At 41.6% G+C, this 22,500-nt stretch overlaps 1 protein-coding gene across 5 annotated transcripts in view; it reads left to right on the plus strand.

The window, feature by feature from the left end:
* The window catches only part of lama2 (laminin, alpha 2), a 104,995-nt gene that overhangs the window by 75,260 nt on the left and 7,235 nt on the right, over nucleotides 1–22,500 (plus strand). For all 5 annotated transcript variants that reach the window (XM_060884362.1, XM_060884363.1, XM_060884364.1 and 2 more), the window contains 21 exons: nucleotides 1,472–1,614; nucleotides 2,375–2,473; nucleotides 2,868–2,979; nucleotides 4,896–5,061; nucleotides 6,356–6,566; nucleotides 6,646–6,762; nucleotides 8,454–8,617; nucleotides 9,074–9,212; nucleotides 10,470–10,572; nucleotides 11,081–11,197; nucleotides 11,567–11,749; nucleotides 13,095–13,249; nucleotides 14,110–14,253; nucleotides 15,134–15,267; nucleotides 15,626–15,785; nucleotides 17,104–17,228; nucleotides 17,323–17,485; nucleotides 17,564–17,708; nucleotides 18,691–18,829; nucleotides 19,861–19,981; nucleotides 20,066–20,260. In XM_060884362.1, the coding sequence (XP_060740345.1) occupies nucleotides 1,472–1,614; nucleotides 2,375–2,473; nucleotides 2,868–2,979; nucleotides 4,896–5,061; nucleotides 6,356–6,566; nucleotides 6,646–6,762; nucleotides 8,454–8,617; nucleotides 9,074–9,212; nucleotides 10,470–10,572; nucleotides 11,081–11,197; nucleotides 11,567–11,749; nucleotides 13,095–13,249; nucleotides 14,110–14,253; nucleotides 15,134–15,267; nucleotides 15,626–15,785; nucleotides 17,104–17,228; nucleotides 17,323–17,485; nucleotides 17,564–17,708; nucleotides 18,691–18,829; nucleotides 19,861–19,981; nucleotides 20,066–20,260 (3,035 nt within the window). The remainder of the gene's footprint in view (nucleotides 1–1,471; nucleotides 1,615–2,374; nucleotides 2,474–2,867; nucleotides 2,980–4,895; nucleotides 5,062–6,355; nucleotides 6,567–6,645; nucleotides 6,763–8,453; nucleotides 8,618–9,073; nucleotides 9,213–10,469; nucleotides 10,573–11,080; nucleotides 11,198–11,566; nucleotides 11,750–13,094; nucleotides 13,250–14,109; nucleotides 14,254–15,133; nucleotides 15,268–15,625; nucleotides 15,786–17,103; nucleotides 17,229–17,322; nucleotides 17,486–17,563; nucleotides 17,709–18,690; nucleotides 18,830–19,860; nucleotides 19,982–20,065; nucleotides 20,261–22,500) is intronic.

A 22,500-nucleotide genomic window follows, 5' to 3' on the forward strand; every position in this document is an offset into this window, starting at 1 on the left:
AGACGGCTGAAAAGAAAATGAGAAAAAGATAGAGACGAGAGCGCGAGAAAAGGAGTGATAGTGAGTGAGTGGAGGACGAGCAAATCAATATGAGAGACATAGATTTAAAGAAAAAAGAAGAGAGGAAGAGAAGGAATGAGAAAGGTACTGTTGAACAATATGTTAAGATGTATGTGTGCATGCGTGTGTGTGTGTGTGTGTGTGTGTGTGTGTGTGTGTGAGAGAGAGAGAGAGAAAATAAACAAGTGCTGTTGGTATGCATAGTAAGGAACTGTGGGCTTTAGGGGTGTGTGTATGTGTGTATGTGTGTGTGTGTGTGTGTGTGTGTGTGTGTGTGTGTGTGTGTAGTGCTGTCAGAGAGAGTGCTCGTGGGGATCACACTGGCCGGATATGAACGAAGGAAATTGGATGAGTATAACTGTGCAAACTGAGCAAGAGGAAAGCGAGAGAGAGAAAGAGAGAGAGTCAGGACCATTCACACACTACCTCTCTCGCCCGAGGCTCTCCTCTTACTGAGTGTTAACACAGCTGTCCTTTCATGTCAACTCAAGCCTCCATTTCCTTTACACACAGCACAGGCGCACACACACACACACACACACACACAGCAGAGGCGCACACACACACACACACACACACACACACACACACAGCACAGGCGCACACACACACACACACACACACACACACAGCAGAGGCGCACACACACAGGCACACACACACACACACACACACACACACACACACACACACACACACACACAGGCGCACACACACACACACACACACACAGGTGCACACACACACACAGGCGCACACACACACAGGCGCACACACACACACACACACACACAGAAACTGTGGTCTTCTCCTATTAGTATAAAATTTGCCTGTTAACTGGTACATTAATGTTCTTTGCTGTGGAACTTTCAACAAATCAAACTCACCATACACGTTAAAGTTGTGAGAACACTGTTGCTAGGCAACTATGAAATAACGACAGAGAGCATGTTCTAGCTAATTGCTGAGACTAAAAATTTAGCTAGCAAGCCTATAACTGTAAAGGGTTTTTTTTCTGGACAATTTAAAGGTTACATGACAATAAAATGAAGACAGAACTATTAAGAATGTCAACATTCTCCTCAGATCTAAATTATTCACAAAACACATTGTTTTACTGATATTACCTTGTAAAAACCCATTAGCATTGCCTGCTAACTGAAGCCCTATCATTATAACATTTATTTGGACACATTAAAGGCAATAAACCTGGTACAGAAATGTCAGGAACATCAACATCTTCCTCAGCTGTGCTCCACTGTTAGCATCGACTGCTAACCAGAAGTGTGTTCAGCTTGTCATGTTAACATATTAGTGATTTGCTATGGTGTGTGTGATTTATGTGTTTGTTCAAAACTTGTGTGACATTGCACTTGGATAAGAGTGTAGCGTTTGTGTGTGTGTGTTGCAGCTTGTGATGATGACTGTGCTGGGCTCCTAATCAGAGACATGGATCGGTTGCTAAGATTGATTAGCAGTGCAAATCTGACACTGCCCCTCCCCCCACCATACGGTGCTCTCTACCGTGTCGAGAACATGACCGATGAGCTCAAGGTGTGTGTGTCTCTGTGTGTGTGTGTGTGTGTGTGTGTGAAAGTGTGTGTGTGTGTCTGTCTGTGTCCGTCTGTGTGTGTGTATTTGTGTGTGTCTGTGTGTGCATATGTCTGTGTGTCTGTCTGTGTGTGTGTCTGTCTGTGTGTGTCTGTGTGTGTGTGTCTGTCTGTGTGTGTCTGTCTGTGTGTGTGTCTGTCTGTGTGTGTGTCTGTGTGTGTGTGTGTGTCTGTGTGTGTGTGTCTGTGCATGCATATGTCTGTGTGTGTCTGTGTCTGTCTGTGTGTGTGTATTTGTGTGTCTGTGTGTGCATGTATGTGTGTGTGTGTGTGTGTGTGTGTGTGTGTGTGTGTGTGTGTGTGTGTGTGTGTGAATTATGAAATTATGAGTCATGAGGTAAGCTCATCTTTCACTTTGATCAGTTCATTGTGTACCGTTTCACTGGCCAGCAAAAAAGGGGCGGAGCTTTAGTTGTGACCATGAAATACAGTTATTAGCATTGTGATTTTCTTGTTCTTTACACACACCTGACATCCAGGTGACAGAAATGTAATGCCATATAACCTGTCTGTCTGTTTGCTTAAACAAATATAACTTATTGGAATAGAGACACCTGAGGCATTAGCTTGTGTGTGGTTCATCTGTCTTCAAATAATAAAGGTTTTTTCTCTGCTTCTTTCTCCCATTGTCTGTCTGACTGTCTGTCTGTCTGTCTGTCTGTCTGTCTGTCTGTCTGTCCGTCTGTCCGTCTGTCTGTCTGTAGCACATGCTGTCTCCTCATCGGGCTCCAGAGAGACTCCTGCAGTTAGCGGACAGTAATCTTGGCAGCCTGGTCACAGAAATGGACGAATTACTGAGCAGGGTTTGTCACTTCTGTAGAAAAATGATTTGGGGGCGTGGCTAGGTTTGAATACCGGTTGTGATGTCACTTAGAACTTAATAAGCAATGTAAATTCTTTATACCAATTATGGCTGATATGCAGATTATTAAAGAATGATTATGTTTTTCTTTTACCCACAGAGTGTGTAGCTAGTTAGCATGTGCTAATGTAAGTGATATACGTTATATAAAACGTATGAGATAGCGTTGTGTACCGTTAGCTTACTAGCTGTTAGCACTAGTCTTTCATTCTGATGGGTGAATAAATTAGTGCACCAGAATGTGAAGGCTGAGGATGTTAAACGTGAATTTTTACATTTTAATGCATGCTTGCTAGCATGCTAAGCTTGGAGTGTAATTATTTTACAATCCGCAGGCCACGAAAGTGTCAGCAGACGGAGAGCAGACGGACTCTGATGCTGAGAGAAGTCACAAAAGAGCTGAAGAGCTCGAGCTGTTTGTTAAGAACACACTCCTTGCTGCTGAAGGTGCGTACACACACACACACACACACACACACAGAATAGCTTTTAGATTTTTTCCTTCTATGAATATGTGAGGCTGCCAGGTGTGATAGGCCTTGTCTATTAAAGAGAGTGTGTGTGTGTGTGTGTGTGTGTGTGTGTGTGTGTGTGTGTGTGTGTGTATGTGTGTGTATGTGTGTGTTGTGACATTTTAACTGGGTTTATTTAAGAGGCTGCTCGGGCTAATGAAGGCTACACAGCTGTAAACGCTTAATTAAAAGTGACCAGCACCGGCGAAGGCAGAGTAATCAAACCGGGATCGAAACTCACACTCATCACACTATAATTTCTATGTGTGTGTGTGTGTGTGTGTGTGTGTGTGTGTGTTATAGATAGGAAAAAATATGCATATCTGTACGTGTGCGTTCAGCAGATGGTGCTGCATTTATAGATCTAGGGAACACACACACACTCACACAGGATCAAAGTGAGTTTGTGATTCATATTTTGAATCTGACTTTGATTAAGTCGCTCATTCTGTCTGAAACGTTCAGAACAAATTGCTCTTTATTTCTAAATTAATCTTTAATTTTATCATTTTTCTGAATTGTATGGAGATTAAAGCGGCTGTGTGTAATTCCAAACGCTTCCCAAACTCACTGATTAGGTCTGACTGCTGGTCTAGTGGGTGTGGCCTAATATTGGATATGATTGACAGCCTTCAGGGTGAAACTCTATCTCTGATTACGCTCCATGCTAAATCCCAGTTTATCAGCTATCTGCTAGTTTAACTTGTACATGCTAGGTTAGCTTTCACTTATGAAGTTAGCTTGTACATGCTAGGTTAGCTTTCACTTGTGAAGTTAGCTTGTACATGCTAGGTTAGCTTTCACTTGTGAAGTTAGCTTGTACATGCTAGGTTAGCTTTCACTTGTGAAGTTAGCTTGTACATGCTAGGTTAGCTTTCACTTATGAAGTTAGCTTGTACATGCTAGGTTAGCTTTCACTTGTGAAGTTAGCTTGTACATGCTAGGTTAGCTTTCACTTATGAAGTTAGCTTGTACATGCTAGGTTAGCTTTCACTTATGAAGTTAGCTTGTACATGCTAGGTTAGCTTTCATTCGCTCACTTTAGCGTTCACTTCATAGATTAGCACTTACATGCTAGCTTAGTGTTTTCATGCTAGGTCTTTTATCTGCTAAGTCAGCTTTTACTCTCCATGGTAGTTTGAACTTGCTAGGTTAGCTTTTAGATTAACTCACCAGTCCCCACCCACAGGCTAATTAACCACGCCCCCTCCAATTACTCACATCAACTCCACCAGAATTAGCCCCACCCACTTCCAGCTGTATGAATTAGCATGTAGTTGATTATTTGTGCCTCAGACTGAGTGGAAACTCGTTACAAAAAGCAATAAGCGATTTTTTATTTTAACTTTAATGACTTCAGCAGGTGTTTATTTTTAGCTGCTGTACTTTAATGAGTTTATCGTTTTATTTTACTTTGAAATCATTTCACATGTTTTCTTTTAAACAGCTGATTAAAGATGTGTCTAAATTCCCCCTCATTTACATTTCACTCTGATGCTTTCTATTTAAATTAAAAGCTCCGGCTTCTTCTTCTTGTTTTTTTTTTAAGCCTTTGAACTGATTGGATTTTGATTTCAAAGACTTTGAATTAATTTAATTTAATTAAAAGATGCCAAAATGGAATCTGGATTTCTTTTCAATGGACCTGAAAGTAGAAAAAAATTACTGAGAAAAATTAAATTGGAAACATTTTTTTAAAAAAAAAAAAAAAAAAAGAAAGATAGAAAATTAAACAGTGACAAAAGAAACAATAAAACTGTGCCTTCTTTTAATTTGGCTACACTTTGTTCTTGTGCCTCTGAGTTTCTAATTTCTGTGTGTGTGTGTGTGTGTGTGTGTGTGTGTGTGTAGCTCTGCGTGATAAGGCCCGTGAGCTGAATGCCACTTTGGGTCGGAGAGACGGCGGAGTGGAAAAGAGTGTGAACGAGATGCAGGAAGAGATCAAGGCCATGATTGCTGAACTCCACGCACGCCAACTCACACACCCACACACACACACTGTGCAGGAGGAACTCAGGTAACACACACACACACACACACACACACACATACACATACACACACACACTGTGCAGGATGAACTCAGGTAACACACACACACATATACATACATACATACACATACACACTGTGCAGGAGGAACTCAGGTAACACACACACACACACACAATGTGCAGGAGGAACTCAGGTAACACACACACACACACACATACCCACACACACACACAAACATACACACATACACAGACACACACACAAAATGTGCAGGAGGAACTCAGGTAACACACACACTGTGCAGGAGGAACTCAGGTAACACACATACACACACACATTGTGCAGGAGGAACTCAGGTAACACACACACACACACACACACACACACACACACACACACACTGTGCAGGAGGAACTCAGGTAACACACACACACACATACACCGTGCAGGAGGAACTCAGGTAACACACACACACACTTACATGCAGACACAGACAAACACACACACTCACACACACACACACACAGACACACAAACTTGAGAGTCCAGAAGAGTTTGTGTCAAGTTTGTGTCATTCTTAGTAGTTGTCATCTGTGTGTGTGTGTGTTTGTGTTTGTGTGTGTGTTTGTGTTTGTGAGTCGTTGTGTTAATCGCTGCCTTTCTGATTTGTCTCTCCATTGCATTTCATGCTTCAGCGAGTCGCAACGCAGCGAGCTTCTCGTTCTTATGTAAAAATCTTAATGAACTCATTAAACATCGCCTGAGGTGGAGGGAGAGAGGGAGAGAGAGAGAGAGAGAGAGAGATATCTCTTCAAATCATATCACTGTGGTAATAAGTCCACTTTATTAATTACTGGTTACTATGGCAACATGAACAGTGACACCTACAGGTGCAACAGACTCGCGCATCATCTCGTCACCACGTTACATTCGTACATGAATCTGAATGGTAGTTATTACAGAATCCAGTTATCTTTACATTTAAAGTACATATTTATTTATTTGTTTGTTTGTTTGTTTGTTTCTCTGACAGTATTTATTTGTCTCTTAGACATTTGGACGTTGTTTCTCTAATTTCCTTATAAATATTTTTCCAAATTTTTGAATGTTTTTAAAAGTAATTGCATGTTTTTTTCTGGTTATTTTTTTCCAGATGTTTTAGTTTTTAATGTATTTGATTGTTTCATCTTTAGACGATCAGTGTGTGTATTTCAGAGCAGCATATTAAAGGTCTGATTATCAGATGAAATTCACCAGCAGTTTGTTTGTGTATCGTACTGATGGTCCGTGGTTAATAAATGAATGACACGCCACAGGGCTGCTCAGGATCTCCTGATGAAGGTTCAGCGCAGCTTCGTGGCTCCTCACCATGTTTCTGAGGAGCTGCAGCAGGAAGTCAGCACCAAACTGCGAGACCACGGCGACAAACTGCACGGAGCTCAGGAGCTGCTGGACGAGGCTCAGAGCAAAACGGGACGAGCTCGAACACTGAACAGTGACAACCTGCGCAGACTGGAGGAGCTACAGGTACAACACACACACACACACACACACACACACTCGTAGTGTCATGTATGCTTAGTAAAACACACTCTTGTACTGACAGAGAAAAAGGAATGAAAGCAATAAAAAGAAGAAAGAGACAGAGGGAATCCTGGATGATGGAGAGAAGATACTGAATGAAGCTAACGCTCTCTCAGACAACATGAACCGTGGCATCGAGGTCCACACACACACACACACACACACACACACACACACACACATAAACACAGACACAAACACGCACACATAAACACACACAAATCAAAAACACAAACATACACACAAAAACACACACACAAAAACACACACACAAACTCACACACACACTCACACACAAACACACACACAAATCAAAAACAGAAACAAACACAAAAACACACACACAAACTCACACACAAACACACACACAAACACACACACAAAACTCACACACAAAACTCACACACACACTCACACACAAACACACACACAAATCACACACAAACACATACAAACATGCACACAAATACACACAAACACACAAAAACACACACACAAACACACACATAAATTCACACACATAAACACACACAAATCAAAAACACACACACACAAACTCACACACAAACACACACAGATCAAAAACACAAACACACACACAAACACACACAAAAACACACACACAAAAACACACAAACACACACACAAATCAAAAACACAAACACACACACAAACACACACACAAACACACACAAACTCACACACACTTACACACAAACACACACACAAATCAAAAACAGAAACACACACACAAAAACACACACACAAACTCACACACACACTCACACACAAACACACACACAAATCAAAAACACACAAACACACAAACAAACACACAAACAAACACACACACATAAACACACACATCAAAAACACAAACACACACACAAAAACACACAAACAAACTCACACACACACTCACACATAAACACACACACAAATCAAAAACACAAACACACACAAAAACACACACACAAACTCACACACACTCACACACAAACACACACAAATCAAAAACAGAAACACACACAAAAACACACACACAAACTCACACACACACAAACACACACACAAAACTCACACACACACTCACACACAAACACACAAATCAAAAACAGAAACACACACACAAAAACACACACACAAATCAAACACACACACACACAAACACACACACATAAACACACACACAAATCAAAAACACAAACACACATAAACACACACACAAACACACACACAAACACACACACAAACTCACACACACTCACACACATAAACACACACACAAATCAAAAACACAAACACACACAAACACACACAAACACACACACACAAAAACACACACACAAACTCACACACAAACACACACACAAATCAAAAACACAAACACACACAAAACACAAAAACACACACACAAACTCACACACACACACAAATCAAAAACAGAAACACACACACAAAAACACACACAAACTCACACACACACTCACACAGAAACACACACACAAAAACACACAAACTCACAAACACACACACAAATCAAACACACACACAAACACAAACATGCACACAAATACACACAAACACACAAAAACACACACAAACACACACATATAAATCAAAAACACAAACACACACACACAAATACACACACAAACACACACACAAAACACAGTCACACACACAAACACACACAAAAACACACACAAACACACAAATACAAACACACACACAAACACACACTTTGATGCTCCACACATTTATGTCAAATAATAAAGAATGTGTCTGTTATTTTGTTGGATATTTAATGTTTAATGTGTGATCCTGTAGGAGATGGAGGAGATGGAGCACAAGCTGGAGCCCCTGCAAGATCAACTCGACTACAAAGTGTCCAAACTGGCTGGAGTCATGGAGGACGACACACTGCCCGAACTCCTGCTCAGAGCCGAGAACCACGCTGCACAGCTTAACGAATCCGCCAGCATACTGGACAGGTGTGTGTGTGTGTGTGTGGGTGTGTGTGTGTGTGTGTGTGTCACAAAAAAATTCCTTTTGCATTTTATTCAGTTGTATTGAATTCACTTTAATTCAGTTTGATTCTCTATGATTGGAGGAACTGAACATTTTTAGCAGAAGGTATTAATACACACAGCACAAGAGTAACACCTTTCGAGGTGCAGTTACACACATAACACCAGATGTGTTAAGCTCATTGTGAGGGTGAGAGACAAATCTGTGTGTGTCTACAAAGATCTGGTGATCATGTAGAGAAGGTTTTGTAAAGAAAGGTTTATTTGGAAAAAAGAAAGTGTTAATTTCCCCTGTGTGTAGAGACCTCTGGGTCATGTATACATACACATACATATGATACAGTGAGGCATATAGTGATGTAGTGTGTGTTTTTGTGTGTGTGTGTGTGTGTGTGTGTGTGTGTGTGTGTGTGTCTGTAGCATCCTGGCTGAGGCAAAGAACCTCTCCTTCAATGCCACAGCCGCATTCAACGCCTACAGCAACATCAAGAACTACATCGAAGAGGCAGATAAAGCAGCCAAACAGGCGAAAGATACCGCTACAGAGGCTGTGCAGCTGGTACACACACAAATACACACACACACACACACACACACAAACACACAAATACACAAGCACACACACACACACACACACACACACAAATACACAAACACACACACACACACAAATACACAAGCACACACACACACACACATACACAAACACACACACACACAAATACACAAGCACACTCACACACAAATACACAAGCACACACAAATACACACAAATACACAAGCACACACACACAAATACACAAGCACACACACAAATACACAAGAACACACACAAATACACAAGCACACACAGACAAATACACAAGCACGCACACACAAATACACAAGCACACACACAAATACACAAGCACACACACACACAAATACACACGAACACACACACACAAATACACAAGCACACACAAACAAATACACAAGCACACACACACAAGCACACACACAAATACACAAGCACACACACACACAAACACACAAACAAACAGACAAACACACACATAAACACGCACAAACACACTCACACAAACACACATACACGCAAACACATACACACAAACACACACAAACACACACATACACCCCGCACACATACACAGAGACACACACACATACATTTTTTTTACTTAACTCTTTAAATTGCTCAATATCAACCAATCAGCATTCAGAGCATCAGGCTCCACCTCCAGTATTTCCTGCTCCACTTCAAAGTGCAAAAAGTTTGTTACAGGAACTGATTTATTTGTTGGAAAACGTACATGCGGTTGACATTTACCTACAAAGATATACACAGGCACGCACACACACACACTAAGAGAGCAAAGGCGAATGGAGGAGAAGGAGAAATGCTTCAGAACGTAATCAAGCAGTAATACACACACTGTGATAGAAAGAGATGAAATTTATTCTCTCTCTTTTCTTTCTCCATTCTGCAGCTCATAAAAATCAGAAACAAAGCGACTCTCCAAACGTGTGTGTGTGTGAGTGTGAGTGTGTGTGTGAGTGTGTGTGTGTGAGAGAGAGAGATGAAACCACAATTGCACAAAACAAAATGAATATGCTAAACAAGCTGAATGTTAATGTGAAGCAGCCGAGCAGGTTTTTATTCACAGACCATCATTCTGTGTAAAAATTAAATTACTTCAGTCTATTTATGCAGCACTGTGTGTGTGTGTTTGTGTGTGTGTGTACATGTGTGTGTGTGTGCATGTGTGTGTGTCTACGTGTGGGGCTGCAATGAACTCTGTTTTCTCTCACTAAGGCCACGAGACCGAAGGGCGCTCTGAAAGATGAGGCTAAAGGCTCGCTGCAGAAAAGCCAGCGTCTGTGGAACGAGGCTAAGGACCTAGAGAACATTGTGAAAGGTAAAAAAGAAAAAAAATAACTTTCTGTTGCACAAAACATGAAATCATCTGGAAATTATTATGAGTCTCTCGTCAACGAGCTAGCAAACTAGCGCTAATCTTTTTTTAGCAGATGTAGCTAGCTAAATTAGTATTATTACCATCGTGACTGGAATCCAACACAAAACGATCGCTAGCTAATTAATGTAGCTGATGTAGTTACTGTTTCCTGTACCAGGAGCAATCATTTTTAAAATTACAGCATTATGGCTAGCTGGCTAATGTAGTCAGCAACAATTTCATCAAACAAAGCAAAATAATTATAAATGAAATGTTTGACTCTACTGTGATTTTATTTTCTTTTTTAATGTAACTTTTTTTAGTAGATGTCTGGGGATTCTAAAGTTCCTGCAAGTCTAGAATACACCAAAATATACAATATATAGTCCTTTCATGCCCCGACTAAGAGTCCGTGAACCTCCACATTTCAATCTTAAAGTTGTTTCTTTTTTATTGTTTTTCCCTTTAGAGAATGGAGATAATCTGGGAGTTCAGCAGCTACGTCTCAAAGGCGCTGATGCCAAGAACAAAGACCTGCTGAAGGGCCTGAACGAAAACCTGGCAATGCTACGAGCCATCCCCAACGGTGTGTGTGTGTGTGTGTGTGTGTGTGTGTGTGTGTGTGTTTGTAAATATGTTCCACAAATTTACACCTGGGTACCTGTAGTATACACGGTACTGTTTTCTATTTCCCAATACAGTAAGCAAGCATACACCTAAAAGTTTACAGCTGCACACACACACATACACACACACACACTCCAGATAAATTAATATATGATAAAAGTCATTAAGATTTCTCTTCAGGTCATTAAGCATCACTGATATTTGGAAACTTTTACCTTCTTTAAGTTTTTTTTCTAGAATCTATAAAGTTGTATTTCTCATGTTGTTACTGTTTTAGTGAATCTTACTGTAAACTTCCTGTAAATTCCTTTTGTTGGTCTCGCCTCAGACACGGCAGCTAAGCTCCAGGCCACAAAGCAGAAGGCAGGTAACGCTAACGACACAGCGCTCGAGGTTCTGGCTCGGCTCAAAGACATGAACCAGAACCTGATGGGTCTGAATCGGAACTACAGCAAACTGAAGGACGACATCAACAAAGCCAACAACCTCATCAGAGACCCCGAGAAAAACAGTACGGCTTTTTTCTAGCTGTTACTTTAGCCTCAGATAAATAAATCAGAAGCTGGTTCTGTTGTTTAAAGGAACCGTATTATTTTTAATGGGAACCGTGTGTTGATTGGAGGTTTTATATGAAATAATTAAACTTAGATTCCGATGATATCTTAGATTAAATTAGATGTTTTTCTGATGTACTGTAGAAATTCTCCTGTCTTTAAATCTTGTGTGATTACAAGAGTCTCAGTGTGTCTCACTGTCTTATTTTTATCCTTTCTCTCCTCCCACGTTTTATAATACAAACGTCAACAGCGATAAGTATGTATTCCAGTTTCTATACCTACATCTACAGCTTCAGCAGCATGTTTCACCCTCCACATCCACGCCAACGCATGCACCTCACTCCAGCTCATCTATATTTCTATATTTTTTCCCCAGCAAAGCTTAAACAGTCCGCTATGCTAACATGGGCTTTAGCTGAATCTATGCTAATCATGAATACACACTTACTCTGCTTTCTAGTGCTGTTTTTAACCCTGTCCTTTTGGACTTCCCACGATTATTGAACCCTTGGTCTAAACCTGGTCATCATCTGTAAGCTGACGAGCCTAAACGTTCAGCTCTCGGGTGGAAGGCATCAAGTCAGCGTGCAGCGATCCGAACTGAAATAAAATAAAACTAAAATACTGACACCGTAATACTGAAACTGACGGAATAAATTAAAAAGAAAAACAAATTTTTCTCAAAAGGATCAAAATTATTTTCTAGTACTGTAAGTTAATTAGTGAGTTAAGAATCTCAAAATCTTACACAATTTAACAAAAATCTGTTTTTTTTTAATATACAAATTACTATTAAAGAAAAAATATTTATTTTAAATTTAATTTAATTTAAATTTAATAAAATTTTGAGAAAATGTATCGTTTTATTTTATTTTTTATTTATTTTTACAATTTTATTACATTGGATAAAATCTCAAAATAAGTTCAATATTCCTATAAAAATGGTTTCTATAAATTAAATTTTTTTTTCCTTTTTTTTGTATCCGTGAAACGTTAAAAATAAGGAGTGTATTTGAGAAAAGTGTAAAAATGAGTGTAATTAAATTAAATTAAAGTGTGTGGTAAATATCTGAATATCTGAACACAGGTTTAGTCGTATTTCCGCCATCCTGCTCTTTTCCTTAACAACTCGTGCTGAATAAATGACTCGAACCTCAACGCAGAACCGTTTCACATCTTTATTCTCTCCATCCTCACTTTATCCTCTGCTGTTTAAAAAATATAAATATACTTTTAAACAACTTGCTCTTTGTATCTAAATGCCTGTGTGTGTGTGTGTGTGTGTGTGTTTGGTTAAAGTCCACGCAGCCGGTGCTAAAGTGAAGGATCTGGAGGATGAAGCCGAGCGGCTGTTGGAGAAGCTGAAGCCGATTCGAGAGCTGCAGGACAACCTGCGGAAAAACATCTCTCAGATTAAAGAGCTCATTAATCAGGCTCGCAAACAGGCCAACTCTGTGAGTCCTGAACACACACACACACACACACACACACACATTTATTCTAACTGTCACTATAACTATCCCTTTAAAAATAACCATCCTTATTTTTCACTCCTCTTTATCCACTTTTACGCCTCAGACAGAAAAACTACAACATTTTAAAAGCAGTTGGATGAAAAATGTTGTGGCTTCGTATTGATCGAAACCGTGGTTCGTTATTAATTATTAAAAATAAGATGTCAGGGGGCCACGGTGGCTTAGTGGTTAGCATGTTCGCCTCACACCTCCAGGGTTGGGGGTTCGTTTCCCGCCTCCGCCTTGTGTGTGTGGAGTTTGCATGTTCTCCCCGTGCCTCGGGGGTTTCCTCCGGGTACTCCGGTTTCCTCCCCCGGTCCAAAGACATGCATGGTAGGTTGATTGGCATCTCAGGAAAATTGTCCGTAGTGTGTGTGTGTGTGTGTGTGTGTGAGTGAATGAGAGTGTGTGTGTGTGTGTGCCCTGTGATGGGTTGGCACTCCGTCCAGGGTGTATCCTGCCTTGATGCCCGATGACGCCTGAGATATGACCCGAGGTAGTTCAGATAAGCAGTAGAAGATGAATGAATGAATGAAATATGTTGATATTTTATTATTTTAAGTTTGGTTTAATTTACAGTTTTGTGCAGTAGCAGCATGGAGAACTCTTCATGTTCAATCAGTAACTACAATCAAAAATAGACTAGAGACTCAGCATACACCCGACTGAATTGTTACTATAGCAACCAATACAGATGAAGCGAACGAAGGCCGCTACGCTCAGAACAAACAGATCTACAATGTCTGAAATCTGCTGCATGTGTTTTATATATATTAAAGTTTCTGACCTTTGATTTCCAGATCAAGGTGTCCGTGTCATCCGGGGGAGACTGTATCCGCACCTACAGGCCGGACATTAAGAAAGGACGCTACAACACCATCATCCTGAACGTTAAGACGCTTGCTGCGGACAACCTGCTCTTCTACCTCGGCTCGGCCAAATTTGTGAGTAACGAAACGTGTGGACGAACTTCACGTGGAAATGTGAAAAAGTCGCATTTTTACATTAAAACAAATTGTATTCGGGGGCGGGGCCACACACTGTAGGAGCTTTATTGTGATGTTACAGCTGAACAGTTCTGAACCAATCGCATCTGATATGTAAATTAGTTGATGAGAAAGTGGTAAACTTTCAGACTAATGAGATTACCGATCTAATTATTATACTAACTGATCTCACACAACTCAAAGTACGGAAAGAAAGAAAGAAAGAAAGAAAGAAAGAAAGAAAGAAAGAAAGAAAGAAAGAAAAAGAAAGATTAGTCTTGTAGATTCTGTACAATCCGAAGTAACAACTCATATTCAGTAATGATTAATAAGTATCAAATATATTCATTTATCTCTCTCTCTCTCTCTCTCTCTCTCTCTCTCTCTCTCTCTCTTTCTCTCTCTCTAATCTAGGAAGGTAGAAACCTTATTATCACTAGAACATGAGCAGGAGTAGTGTGTGTTTCCTCACGACTGCTTTAATGAGGAAACATTAAAATGCACATCGTGTTTATTACTTCAAATCCACAGATAAGCAGCCATTACCTGCGGCTAAGAGGGAAACAATAAAAGCTTATTACTGCTTCTTTGGACCTAATACAATCCACACACAATCACACACATACACACACACACACATACACACACATCCCACGAGAAGGTGTGTGATCAGGGCAGTGAGGCAGCAGCAGCAATTAGCTGGGAGTTTAAACTGAGGCTGTTTCACGCTGATTTCCCTGGAGACGTCTCAAGTACACACACACAGACAGACACACACACTTGTCTTGCTTTGCCACTTGCTCGGAGTTTACACATGTGTCTGTGTATTTGTGTGTAGGTGGATTTTCTGGCGATTGAGATGAGAAAGGGCAAGGTGAACTTCCTGTGGGACATCGGGTCAGGGGTCGGCCGAGCGGAGTATCCCGACCTCGCCATTAACGATGGAAACTGGCACAGAATCGAAGCCTCGCGGTACAAACACTCACTCACACACACACACACACACACACACACACACATACATACACATACAATATCATGTCAAATAATATATATGCCCATCAGTTTTTAAGCTAGATGTTCTGTAAGAAGGACACACTGATTTCCAGACAGTTACAGTGACGAGTCTCATTGGAGGGAGGATGGAGGGATGGAAGAAAGAAAGAAAGAAAGAAAGAAAGAAAGAAAGAAAGAAAGAAAGAAAGAAAGAAAGAAAGAAAACTGAATATAATCATAGGCAAAGCTTGGAAAAGATGTGTTCTTACGTGTGTGTATGTGTGTGTGTGCGTGTGTGTGTGTGTGTGTGTGTGTGTGTGTGTGTGTTTTTCAGTGTGGGTCTGAATGGCAGTATTTCCGTTCGGCCCCTCGAGGGCCCCAAAGCAGGCATCGCACCCACTTGGCATAGTGCCAAGTCACCTGAGAGCTACACAGTGCTGGATGTGGATCAGAACGCTTACCTGTTTGTAGGAGGAATGTTGGGCAGTGTAAAGGTATACACACACACACACACACACACACACACACTTCAAACTTTACTTACACTTCAGGGAAATGACAGGAATGACTGGAATAATAAGGTGGAAAAGCTGAGGAAGTGAAATGTGAACGCAAGGAAAGTGATGAGATCAGACAGAACAAGACTGGAGAGGATGTTCAGGGATCAGAAAGGAAAGAGCAGGAAGTAATGAAAGGGAAAATATAATGTAATGAAGAAAGGAAGAGAATGACCGGGTCAGGACGTTAAGAGGTGGGAAATAGCAGGACTGTAAGGTAAAGTAAGTGAGGGAAAAGGAAAAGGAAGGTTAAGATTGGAAGGGAAGATGAAGGAATCGTAGGAAAGATAAAGGAAGGAACAAAAGGAAGGAAGCAATGCAGTAAGAAGAGAAGGGAGGCAAGAGAAGAACGGGACAGGACAGGAGAGAGGGAGTTTAGTGATGTCGAGAAAGGAAAGGAATGTATGTATGTAAAGGAAGGGAATAAATGAGAGAAGGAAAGAAGGAGAGAAGGAAACAGACAGTGGCCGGATCAGAGAAGAATAGAAATGGTGGTGAACAGAGAAAATGGGAATAGTAAGCAGGCAAAGAAGTAAAAAGATGGGAGGGAAGGAAAGAGAAGGGAAGAAAAGAGAAAGGAAGGGAAGAGAAGAGAAAGGAAGGGAAGGGAAGAAAAGAGAAAGGAAGGGAAGGGAAGAGAAGAGAAAGGAAGGGAAGGGAAGAAAAGAGAAGGGAAGGGAAGAAAAGAGAAGGGAAGAATAGAGAAAGGAAGGAAAGATAAGGGAAGAAAAGAGAAAGGAAGGGAAGGGAAGAAAAGAGAAAGGAGGGGAAAGAAAGAGAAGGGAAGAAAATAGAAGGGAAGAATAGAGAAAGGAAGGAAAGAGAAGGGAAGAAAGGAGAAAGGAAGGGAAGGGAAGAAAAGAGAAAGGAAGGGAAGGGAAGAGAAGAGAAAGGAAGGGAAGGGAAGAAAAGAGAAGGGAAGGGAAGAAAAGAGAAGGGAAGAATAGAGAAAGGAAGGAAAGAGAAGGGAAGAAAAGAGAAAGGAAGGGAAGGGAAGAGAAAGGAAGGGAAGGGAAGAAAAGAGAAGGGAAGGGAAGGGAAGGGAAGGGAAGGGGAGGAAGGTAGGAAGGGAAAATGAAGTAAGGTCTGAGATGGGATTAAGTGAGATAAGGGAGAAGGTAAGAGAATGAAAGGAAGGAAAGGGACATATTGGAAAGACAGGAACAGGGAGTAAGAGATAAGAAAAAGGAAGGTAAAGAGATGGAAAGGGAAGTCATAACCAGATTCATGGTTGTGTTTGTGTATGAAATGTCAGAAAGCAGATGCAGTGAAGACTATCACATTCTCCGGATGTATGGGAGAGACCTACTTAGACGGAAAACCAATCGGACTGTGGAACTATAGAGAGAGAGATGGAGACTGTAAAGGATGCGTAGTCAGGTATATATACATACACACTCATGGCTATGGCTTTAAACAGTGCTGATTGTATAGATACTGAGGTGTGTGTGTGTATGTGTGTGTCTGTGTGTAGTCCTCAACCCGCTGACTCTGAAGCTGTGGTTCAGTTTGATGGTGAAGGATACGCTGCCGTCAGTCGTCCAGTCAGATGGAACCCCAACAGTTCCACAGTGACGTTCAGGTTCCGCACTTTCTCCACCAGCGCTGTGATGATGTATCTTGCCACCAAAGACATGGTAACATACACTTTGGTTAACACACATAAAAACTTACACACAACCAACTGACAGAAACCCCAAACTCTATCTGAGCAGAAGGACTTTATGAGTATCGAGCTGAGTGAGGGACGGGTCAAGGTCAGCTATGATCTTGGTTCTGGTACTGGTTCCACCCTTAGCCAGAAACGACACAACAATGGACGATGGAAATCACTCACCATGACTCGCTCCAAAAAAGAAGGTAATCTTTACTATTAGAGCTGAACATATTGGTGCAGGGGTAAGGTTAGGGGTTCAGGGTTCATACACATTTTTACCAATAAAAGTCCATGACTTTGACCTAAACATGAGCACTTGCGTTCGCCGCATGAACAGTACCTCTGCAGTTAGGGTTTCGTTTCTGGACACAGCGCTCAAAATGGTCTCTTGTTTTTACGGTGGATGAAACGGGGCACCGCAGCTGGGAGCAGGTGCTACGTCAGTCACACGGGTGAAAAAGAGGGTGATTAGTTTGGGAGCTTTTCATCATGAAGCCATACATTATTACATCTGCATTTTTCTGGCATTAATGACCGTACAAACCGTGGGGGTCAGAGTTAGGGTTAGGGGTTAAGGTAAGAGTTTAGAGTTAGGGTTTAGGGTAAACCACTTGATTGGTCAGATCGTGACCTAATGGTTATGTTTGGGGTAATGGTTTGACTCCTAACCCTAAGGTTGTTGGTTCGAGTCTCGGGCCGGCCACGACTGAGGTGCCCTTGAATAAGGCACCGAACCCCCCAACTGCTCCCTGGGCGCTGCAGCATAAATGGCTGCCCACTGCTCCGGGTGTGTGTTCAGGGTGTGTGTGTGTGTTCACTGCTGTGTGTGTGTGCACTTTGGATGGGTTAAACACAGAGAACAAATTCTGAGTATGGGTCACCGTACTTAGCCGTATGTCACGTCACTAGGGTAAACCACTTGATTTTTGTCCAGCTAACAAAAAAAAAATTTGTCAATATTGTATGAAGGTTAGGTATTCCCTGTAAAGTCACATAAATAATGTTCCTCTTGACCTCGAACCTGATGTGTTTGTGGTAGGGTCAGTTTTGGCAATTAAGCTCCTCGTGTCTAGGTGGTTTAGAGTTCCACTCTTAAAGGCCCACTTTTAAATGATATTAATTGTGAAAGTTTTGAAAAACATGGACTCAGACAACATGGTTCACCATCTAACCCTCACCTCTCAGCCTCTGTGATCATCATTGACATGGACACCAACAAAGAGGAGAAACTTTCCATAAGTTCTCAGGGAGGAGCAACGGGTCTCAATCTGAAGGAGGACGAGAAGATCTACTTTGGTGGTTTACCAACCATCGGGAACTATAGGTAAACACCTTTAACTAACAGTGCAGAAGTAGCTCAGTGGTTAATGCCTCCCAGGACCAATAAGCTGCCACAATTTGTGGATTAACTCGACTATTCAGTTTATTCTGCCTTAGACAAATGAAGTGAATGTGTAGTGTTGTTGTGAGACCACCGGTAGTTTGAGGCAGCTCAAGAGCAAATAAAACTTTACAGTAGAGATCTTTAGAAGAGAACTTTAAACTGTTAGTAAATGGATTACTCAACGGTAGCTCTTTCCACACAGCATCATGTTTTGAAATCGATGTTGGAATGATAACGTTAAGTATTCTAACATATCGTCGCTGTCAGGCGGAATCCTCGTATCTCCAACTTTTCAGGAAATGAAAAAAACGCCGTACCTTATCTGCAGTGCACAGGGTTTAGTCCGCGTTGCATTGGATTGTCTTGCACTAAATTTCTGTCCTCAGACGAGCACCAGAACTAGCGTGGGTCAAGATTTTTTTTTCTTTGAGCCCAGTGTTTTGAAGACATTTACCTCAGAAGACGTGTTGATTCGTTGCGACTCTTCTTGAGGAGAAATATGCCGCGAAGCTCTCCCACGGAGTGAGGAAGAGGTGGACAGTTGAAGTGTCCAATGGAGTTATGAGATTTGTGCTCAAGCTATTTTCAAGACTTCAGATTGGTTAATAACTTTTAAAAATAACAGACACACGTGGAGACTGACCAATAGCATCGATATGTGAAAAAATATGAAATTTGGACCAAATTTGGACATACGAGGTTTCCGCCTGACAGCGACGATATATTTATTGTTTTCAATAGCAAATCCAGGTAAAGCTTTAATTCATGGCCTACATGCCAGGCCATAACAAATATAATGACTTGCAACCACAGAGACCAGCTGTTATTATGTATTGTATTAAAACTAAAATGTAAAAACTCCCTGGAAAAGACAGAGCCCCTAGAATGTGGGCTAACCTGGTCACAGATGATTTGGGGGTGTAAAAGTGAAACAGGAAGTTACTCTGATAGCTCTGTGTGTGATGTGTCAGGCCCGAGGTGACCCTGAGGAGATACGCCGGGTGTATGAAGGACATCGAAGTTTCCCGAACCCCATACAACATCCTAAGCAGCCCAGACTACACTGGACTAACCAAGGGCTGCAGCATAGAGGTTTCTAACTTGGTCTTTTCTTGTAAAATTTCATTGTCATTTTCTGTCTCTGTAACCCGTAGCCCAATCTCTCCCGTGCTGTAGAACGTCCACACAGTCAGTTTCTCCAGGCCTGGATTTATGGAGTTGAACCCAACGTCGTTTGATGTCGGCTCGGAGATCACGCTGTCCTTCAGCACCAAGAACGAAAATGGCATCATCCTGTATGGCCGAGGCGGAGTGACCGCTATGAGACACTTTTCCCAGAACCCAGGACGCAAACGCAGGCAGACCGGAGAGGTGAGGGATAAAAATTGGACTAATACGTAGATGACGAGAAGAAATAGACCAATAGATACCAAGAGTGAAAAGGAGTGAGAAAGTGAGAGAGTGAAAGTAAGGGCAAAGCATCCAGAAACCAGACCAACACTTAAGAGAATCAGTGAGATGGGACATGATTAATATTACAGCAACGATGAGCAGGAGAGAAAAAAATGACTTAAAAAGACAAAGAAAGAGAGAGACAGGCAAAAGGACAGACATGAATACAGAACAGACAATGAAAGAATCTGAAAGAAATAGATAGAAAGATTGATGGAGGGAAAGAGTAAAAGAGAGATGGAGAGAGGAAGAGGAGGAAGATGAGTGTCTGCAGTCCTCAGTTCACCATAACAGTGATGAAGCCAGAGGGTTAGCGGTATGTCTCACATGCTATAAAGGAGATTGATGACTCACCTGTGTGTGTGTGTGTGCATGTGTGTGTGTATGTGTGTGTGTGCGTGTAATTGCTTCTGGCCGATATAAAACAAAACACACTCTCTCTCAAGACCAGCGGCGCAAGGATCGGTTTAATTAAAATATGACATCCTACGTCTCTTTCTCTAATGCCTCTCTCTTTTTTATCTCTCTCTCTCTCTGTTTCTCTCACTCTATCTCGAGGGCATCACATCAATTACGTGGTGCAGGTCGTAGCTTTAACCTGCTCTTCCTCCCTCCCTCCCTCCCTCCCTCACTAACACCCTCCTTCGCTGCCTCAGTACGTCCCTCACTCGTAAAAATAGATTTATTCTCCACCTCATTGATGGATGGGGTCCAATTTGCACCAGCTCCTTGCGGGACAGCGTCCAAGAGCGTCCCCTTTCTGAAAATCATTATGGGCCTTAAATGAAGTGGATGTGGCCAGGGGTTGCATCCTGCTTCCCTTTTTTATTTTCTCCCCTTTTTTCCTTTCTCGCTTGTTCCTGCCATGAGAGCTTTGGAAATGAAGCCATGCTTGCGCATAACCTTCTGTAATTCTGGATCTACTCAAGTTGTTTGTATGTACGTGTGTTTGTGCGTCTTTCTGTCGGAAGACACACACTCTGGTCTTATAAGAGCGTTCATGGTCAGCTGGGTTGGTCCATCGTGATCCTTCGGAGGTTATATTAGATTAAAGCTTTAGATTGCTTGTAGTGAAAGTTATGGTTTTGGAAGGTCACAGAAAGCACAACAGTTACACCGTGTTATTGTAAGACAAGACAAGACTTGACCATGAGACACAAAATCAAGTTAAGCCGTAAAAAAGAAGTGCTTTATTTATGTGGAGGGAATAGACTGTGAAATGAAGGTGGATGGTAAAACAAAGTTGCTCAATGTGATGGGCAGTTCATAAAGATTTCAGTGCTGGAGTCACTTTGTTTAAGGTGTCACTTTTTTGTCACCAAAGTTAAGAAGAGAAGACACCAACCAACAGTCATTATGGCTTGGCCTCTCTTTAGCTCTCCTAGCTTCAGGTTGTCTAGAAGTTCTGGAAAACTGCATGGAACCCATTACTACCAGAGCCTGCTATATTAGGACAGAACTCTAGTAAGATTACTGGTAGCATTTTGATTTTTGACAAGCATTACGATTCTGTCCATCAGGGGAATGGGGTAGGTGTCAATGTGTTTGATACTTACTTCATTGAGCCTCCAGAGGTCCTCCAAAGTTCTGACTGGCTTTTGCACCATCACTGTAGTGCTGGACCAGAGGACATTGTCTTCTATTTGTCTCCACACTTGGTCTTCAGAAAGGTTTCTGCAGAATGCTGTAAAGTTCCGAGTGTCACCGAGACCAGAACCAGTTCCTCTGAGCCTCTTGTAGACCGAGTCTTTGAGGCTTCTTAATGACAGCAGAACCAGTTTTGGTGGTCTGTCAGATTAATTATCCAGATCTTATGTCTGTGTGTATGTCTGTCAGCTGCACATTGCTGAACCCTGACTGACTGTTGCCTGGTGCCAGATATCTCATTCTGACTGGTGTTTGATGGTCTGTCTCTGGTTGTCTTTGCCTGCCCCTCTGTCTGGATGGCTGGGTGTCTTTCCGACATGTTGGATGATTCTTTGTCAAGCTGTCTTATGTCTTTCTGATTGTCTGTCTGATTCTCTGCCCCTGTCTGTCTGTCTAGTTGTCTGTCAGACTGTCTGATTGGTTCTCTGTCTGTCTGTCTAGTTGTCTGTCAGACTGTCTGATTGGTTCTCTGTCTGTCTGTCTAGTTGTCTGTCAGACTGTCTGATTGGTTC

This window comes from Tachysurus vachellii, chromosome 12 (assembly GCF_030014155.1).
Source record: "Tachysurus vachellii isolate PV-2020 chromosome 12, HZAU_Pvac_v1, whole genome shotgun sequence".
Classification (NCBI taxonomy): domain Eukaryota; kingdom Metazoa; phylum Chordata; class Actinopteri; order Siluriformes; family Bagridae; genus Tachysurus; species Tachysurus vachellii.